The 7,006-nt window shown below is 50.0% G+C and overlaps 1 protein-coding gene across 4 annotated transcripts in view; it reads left to right on the top strand.

The window, feature by feature from the left end:
- ALOXE3 (arachidonate lipoxygenase 3) overlaps positions 1–7,006 on the top strand; it is a 26,197-nt gene that overhangs the window by 13,600 nt on the left and 5,591 nt on the right. For all 4 annotated transcript variants that reach the window (XM_023193256.1, XM_023193257.1, XM_023193258.1 and 1 more), the window contains 2 exons: positions 3,587–3,687; positions 4,243–4,413. In XM_023193256.1, coding sequence (XP_023049024.1) covers positions 3,587–3,687; positions 4,243–4,413 — 272 coding nt within the window. The remainder of the gene's footprint in view (positions 1–3,586; positions 3,688–4,242; positions 4,414–7,006) is intronic.

The following is a 7,006-nucleotide window of genomic DNA, read 5'->3' as shown; positions in this document are numbered from 1 at the left end:
TTTTTTTTTTTTTTTTTTGAGATGGAGTCTCGCTCTGTCGCACAGGTTAGAGTACAATGGCGCAATTTCTGCTCACTGCAACCTCCGCCTCCCGGATTCACACCATTCTCCTGTCTCAGCCTCCAGAGTAGCTGGGATCACAGGCACCTGCCACCACACCCGGCTAATTTTTTGCATTTTTAGTAGAGATGGGGTTTCACTGTGTTAGCCAGGATGGTCTCAATCTACTGACCTTGTGATCCGCCCGCCTCGGCCTCCCAAAGTGCCGGGATTACAGGTGTGAACCACCACGCCTGGCCCGAGACAGAGTCTTACTTTGTCGCCCAGGCTGGAGTGCGGAGGCACGATCTCGGCTTATTGCAACCTCTGACTCCTGGGTTCAAGAGATTCTGCTGCCTCAGTCTCCCAAGTAGCTGGGATTACAGGTGCCTGCTACCATGCCTGGCTAATTTTTGTATTTTTAGTAGAGACGGAGTTTCGCCATGTTGGACAGGCTGGTCTTGAACTCCTGACCTCAGGTGATCTGCCCACCTCGGCCTCCCAAAGTACTGGGATTACAGGCGTGAGCCACCGCGCCCGGCCTTGGAGTTTTTAAGGGTGACCCTTCCCTGTGTTTTGCAAACCTGCTATTAATCATGATCAGTGCTGATCCTGACACCACCTCCCTCCTTGGGCAGTTGTTCCATATTTGGGGCTGTCTGTTTCCTACTTAAGACACAAAGGGGGATCTAATTACTGTTAATTCAACTCTCCTATCTTACCTTATTACATCTGTCTCTGATTTAATGCATCAGAACGTTCTTCAGATTGACAACAGCTCTTCCAACGAGTACAAACCTATTCCAGATTCATATATGGTATTTAAAGGCAAAACACACTTATTAACCTCAGTCAGTCTGAGGTTAATTCAACTCTCCTATCTTACTTTATTACATTTTTCTCTGATTTAACGCATCAGAACGTTCTTGAGATTGACAACAGCTCTTCCAATGAGGACAAACCTATTCTAGATTCATATACAGTATTTAAAAAGGGAAAACACTTGTTAACCTCCACCTCTCAGTTCAAGCGATTCTCCTGTCTCAGCCTCCTGAGTAGCTGCAACTACAGTCGCACACTACCACGCCTGGATAATTTTTGTGTTTTTAGTAGAGATGGGGTTTCTGTCACCATATTGGTCAGGTTCCGTATTCCAATGGGGGAAAAATAGGCAATATGAACTACAGAAAAATTCTTATAGATGGTCTATCCCCTTCTTTGTTTTTATTTTTTTTGTTTTTGCTTTTGTTTTCATTTTTTTGAGACAGGGTCTTGCTCTGTTGCTCAGGCTGGTCTCAAACTCCTGGGCTCAATTGATTCAGCCTTCTAAGTAGCTGACACCACAGGTGTGTCCGCCTGCTGTAGTTTTTTGTTCTCAGCCTCCGAGTTTAGAGACTCAACGAGGAACAGAACATTCAGAAAACTCCCACACACTCCCAGGCAGATGTCTGGTCTTTCCTCCCAAACTCTCTGTTCTGTTGCATCAGTCTCCGTCCAGTCAGCCTGACTCCAAACCTTAGTTCTCTTTGACTCATGTTCCCCTCTCTGTCTTCCTAAATCCAGTTAGGTGGCTGATGCCTGTTGTCACCACCCTAGTCGTATTCTTCCTCATAGTGCTCTGGAATTGTGGCAGCTGCTTCTCAACCAGTCCCACCTCTCCCAGCCTCTCGCTGCTTGCCCGCCAAGCCTGCAGGGCCACCACCCTGCTAATCCTCTGAAATACTGCCCAGGAACCACATGGCCCTGCATGCTGCTGCAGCCTCACCTCCAATTAGGTCCCCTCCCTGTTCCCTCACCCTGCTAATACCCCATGCCTTCCCGCTCTGCCTTTTTTTTTCTTTTGAGACAGGGTCTCACTTTGTCGCTCAGACTGGAGTGCAGTGGCATGATCACAGCTCACTGCAGCCTTGACCTCCCAGGCTCAAGTGATCCCCTTGCCTCAGCCTCCCTGGTAGCTGGGACTACAGGCACGCACCACCACATCACTGCATCCAGTTACCTTTTTAAAAAATGTTTTTGTAGAGACAAGGTCTTGCTATGTTGCCCAGGCTGGTCTCAAACTCCTGGGCTTGAGCGATCCTCCCACCTCTGCCTCCCACGCTCTGACTTCTTACCCTCTCATGCATTCCTTCATTTGACCAATAATTACCAGGCTCTTGGTAATTATTAAGTATTGTTCTAGGTGCTGAGGTTTAGTAGTGAAAAAGACAAAAATCCTGGCTTTAGTGGAGCTTAACATTCTTTTGGAGAGAGGAAGAGAGAATCAACAAACATATGTCAGGTGGTTATGAATGCTAAGAGGAAAACTGAAACAGCATCAGGGTATATAGTGTGTCAAGGTAAAAAGATCATTTCAGGGAGGTGGTCAGGGCAGGCCTGTCAGGAGCTGATGCATTAGTAGAGGCCTGAAGGAAGTACAGGTGCTAGTTCTGAGGATAACTGGGGCAAGAGTACCAGGCAGAGGCATAGTAAGTGTGCAGGCCCTGAGTTCTGAATGTGCTGGTGCGTTTGAGAACTCTCAGGAAGGCCTGTGTGGCTGGAGTCAAGTAAGTGAACAGCCAGGAAGGAAATGAAGTGGGAGAAGGGGCTGGGGCCAGATCAAGTAGGGCCGTGACAAGGTGAGTGGGATGGGAAGCCCTCCGAGGGCTTTAGCGAAGGGTGACGTAATCTGATGGGCATCTGTTCTTGCCAGTGTGCAGTGTGAGGTGGTGTAGATGCTTAGGTGGGGACGTCAGGTAAGCCACTGCAGAGTAATGCCCATGGCTGAATCTGCAGCTTGGGAGCCAGGCAAAGCCAGAGATGGGAATTTGGGAGTTGTTGGCGAGTGGGAGGTGGTTAGAGCCATGGACTTGGGTGAGATGAGTGAGGCACAGAGCGAGTGGACCAACGGCTGAGCCTTGGAGCTCTCCCCTCTCTAGCCCTGAAATGCTTTTCTCTGTTGTCTTTTTTTCCATTCAAGGCTCATCCATCTTTCAACTCACAAGGCCCCTCTTGTCTTCTAGGAGGCCTCCACTAACCACTCTGCTCCTGGTGCCCCTTTCTGCCTTGCCTGCCCTCTCCTCAAAGAGCCAAGCTCTGGCCTTAGAAGCTTCCTTCTGCTTCTGTTACTATGAGCTTTTGAGTAATAAGCCCTGTGCATCGGTCTCTGCTTCTAAGCCCAGCGAAGGATGGTTGGATACTGGGTGCTTGAACAAATCTTGGTGAACTGGGTAGGATTAAATCACTACGTCCTAATAGGGACTGCAGATGGATGTGCCTTGGAAGTCAGGGAGAGGCAGCTGGGCACTTGGGCTTGAAGCTGGCTCTGTTATTGGCCCTGCCTGCCGGGGATTTTCTGGCCAGATCCCAGCCCCCACCTTCTATCCTGACCCACTTCAGAGGCCACAAACCTTGGTGATGGCCATCCCTAACTTCAGCCCAATAAGCAGTCGTGTCTTGGTGTTCCTTATTTCCTCACTTTCCCCCTGTGGTGAGCCCCAGTCCTGAGCTGGCCCTAGGAATCCAGTACCTTCCGTCCACACCCTCTACCCTTCCTTCCCACACCCAGGCTTCCCAAGCCGGCTGTGCACCCCAGGAGAGATGGTGAAGTTCCTCACTGCAATCATCTTCAATTGCTCTGCCCAGCATGCTGCTGTCAACAGTGGGCAGGTGAGGCTACAAAGGGCAGGCCTGGGGACATCAGGTCTTAGCAATGGACTTGAGGCCTGAATTCGGGTTGAGAGCTTGGGTGGGTCAGGGTTGGGGTGGCAGCTGAGTGGGGTGAAGGCTGGCATTGGGTGATGACTGGGTGGAGCTGTGTCCAAGGTCGCAATGGTGACTCAAGTTGATGTTAATTTGGGAGTAGAACTTAGGGGCTCCTCTCATGGTTAGAACCCAGACAGGTGGAGTAGCAGGTTGCTCTGTATGGCATGCCAGCCCAAGGCCCTTTTCTAGGATTACCTCTATTCTGGGGCCACCTCCTACCCTAGCGACTCACCCCACCCAGTCCTGGAACACTGGGTAGGGAGTGACAAGGAGTAAGCTGGCTTCCTGCCCCACTTCTGGGACTTTCCACTCCCTACCCCTTCCTGTCTTGCCTTTTCATGATCCCTCATTTCCCAACAATCACCTCTCAGATGGTAGAGGTGGGATCAGGGATGATGAAGAGGGAGGTGATACTCTCCTTCTGGCCAGCTGACCCAACCGGGATGGGGGTCTCCACAGCATGACTTTGGGGCCTGGATGCCCAATGCTCCATCGTCCATGAGGCAGCCTCCACCCCAGACCAAGGGGACCACCACCCTGAAGACTTACCTAGACACCCTCCCTGAAGTGAACATCAGCTGTAACAACCTCCTCCTCTTCTGGTTGGTGAGCCAAGAGCCCAAGGACCAGGTGTGTATATGGGGTGTTGAGGGGAGTAGGGTTCTTGAGGGCCACCAGTGGGGGTGGTGGTGGCTTTGTCTGGGGGCTTGAGGACTGACCAGTGGGATTTATGTTCACTGCAGAACTGCCTTGGGTTCTTCAGTCTCTTCAGAAAATGGTAATCCCAAAAGACATAGACTGAAGCAAATACCAGTTTAGTTACCAATCTGCCCTTCCGCCCATTTATCCGACTGTTCATCCATCATCTACTCATGTGTTAATGCAAACATTCAACAAACATTTGTTGGATACTTCCTATGTGTCCACACAGCACTGGGCACCAGGTCTATAATGCTGAATGAGACCTTCCTGCCTTCAAGAAGCCTGTGGTCTAGCTGAGGAGACATACAGGTCAATGAAAAAGGGCACCACCGTGTCGTAGGAGTTACTTATATGTTAATTTCTCCATTCAACACACACTTCCTGAGTACCAGTGGTGACCCAGACCCTGTTATGGGCAGCTACGAACCTTGTCCTTGTGAGCTTACAGTCCAGTGATAGAAGTAAGGACAGGGCCCTGTGGAACCTAAATGGGTCTGGGGGAACCAAGAAAGGCCTCTTGGAGAAAGTGACATCTAAGCTGAAACCTGCAGGACAAGTAGGAGTTGGACAGAGAGGAGGAGCAGGGTTCCTTTTTAGGGAGGGGGAAGGACAGGACCAAGGAGTGAAGGCGAGAAATAACTGATGTGTTCGTAGGATTCCATCACAAATGGAAATAGCAGAGCAGAGAGGAAGGTAGGGCTTTGTCTGCACAGTATTCATTTAGAAGACAAAGCAGAGCCAATCAAGGCTTCCCCGCCCCCCCCCCCCCCCGCCCAGACGGAGTCTTGCTCTGTCACCCAGGCTGGAGTGCAATGGTGCGATCTCGGCTCACTGCAACCTCCGCCTCCCAGGTTCAAGCGATTCTTCTGCCTCAGCCTCCCGAGTAGCTGGGACTACAGGCGCCTGCCACTGTGCCTAGCTAATTTTTGTATTTTTAGTAGAGACAGGGTTTCACCATGTTGGCCAGGCTGTTCTCGAACTCCTGACCTCGTGATCCACCCGCCTTGGCCTCCCAAAGTGCTGGGATTACAGGCGTGAGCCACTGCGCCCGGCCGCCAATCAAGACTTAAGCCTCAGGCCCAGTGGCTAAATCCGCTTTAGCAAGGGTGCTCCTGTGGCTGTGTGAATGGATGCAACGGGCAACTTTGGAGGCAAGGGGCTAGGGAGGAGCCAATATCTGAGTTTAGGCCAGGCAAGTAGCCCTTTATCACTGGTTCCCATCATCTTTGTTTCCACCCAGCCGTCTTGCACGCAAGCTCTCTGACAACTGAATATCCTTATTTCTCACGCTTGACTCCCTTTGGTGCTAGAAAGATTCCAGATGTTGCTGGGCACAGTGGCTCATGCCTGCAATCCCAGCACTTTGGGAAGCTGAGGCCGGTGGATTGCTTGAGCCTAGGAATTCAAGAGCAGCCTAGGAAACATGGTGAAACCCTGTCTCTACCCAAAACACAAAAATTAACTGGCCATGTTAGTGTGTGCCTGTGGTCCCAGCTGCTTGGTGGGGTCTAAGGTGGGAGGATCACTTGAGCCCAGGAGGTCAAAAATGCAGTGAGCCATGTTCACGTCACCGCACGCCAGCCTGGGTGACCAAAAAAAAAGCTTGGCACTGTGCTGGCATATAAATGTTGCATAAATGGTAGTTCCACCCCACAGGGGAGAAAACTGAGGTTCAGGGAGATTCAGCAATTTGTTAAACAGTGCAGAGCTAGTAAGTAGGCTTTGAATCCAGTGTCATATTTCTGTCTTCTGCTTTGCTTTCTCTTTCTTTCTTTGGTGTGTGTGTATTCTGTTTTTTTTTTTTTTTTAATGGCTACACTACTGTTTTAGAAATCAAGTATTCGGCCAGGTGCATTGGCACAGGCCTGTAGTCCCAGCTACTCAGGAGGCTGCAGTGAGAGGATTCCTAGAGGCTAGGAGTTCAGGGCTGGAGTGTACTGAGCCACTGCACTTCAGCCTGGGCCACATAGCAAGACCGCATCTTTAAGTAAGAAAGGAAAGAAGAAAAAAGAAATTAGATGTCAATCTGATTTTAAAAACATAAAACTTGTTATTTGAAAAAAATATATAATAAAATAAAAAAACTATAGACATATTTATTTTTTCTTAAGATTCTCTGGATCAGAAATTTAGGCAGGGCTAGGCTGGGCGGTCCACAGGGTACCGGCTAGGGTGAAACACTTGGATACAATCAGCTGGTGACTGGGCTGGGCTGGAAGCTCCCAGAAGGCTTTGCTCACATGTCTGGGGCCTCAGTGCTCCCATGTGTGGTCTTTCTCTCTCTCTATATGCTGTCTTATCCCCCAGGATAAGACTCTCCAAGGGGTCTCTCTCCAGCAGGATAGTTGGACCTCCTCATAGCACAGTGGCTCGCTTCCAAGATTGAAAACAAGCTTTCAGATTTCTTCAAGTCTAGGCCCAGAAGTGGCAGACTGTCACTTGTAGCACTATTTTTTTGCTTTCCTTCCTTCCTTCCTTCCTTCCTTCCTTCCTTCCTTCCTTCCTTCCTTCCTTCCTTCCT

This window comes from Piliocolobus tephrosceles, chromosome 16, assembly GCF_002776525.5.
Source record: "Piliocolobus tephrosceles isolate RC106 chromosome 16, ASM277652v3, whole genome shotgun sequence".
NCBI classification, from domain to species: Eukaryota; Metazoa; Chordata; class Mammalia; order Primates; family Cercopithecidae; genus Piliocolobus; species Piliocolobus tephrosceles.
The sequence above is the reverse complement of the archived record's forward strand: the minus strand, read 5'-3'. Positions and strand labels throughout refer to the sequence as shown.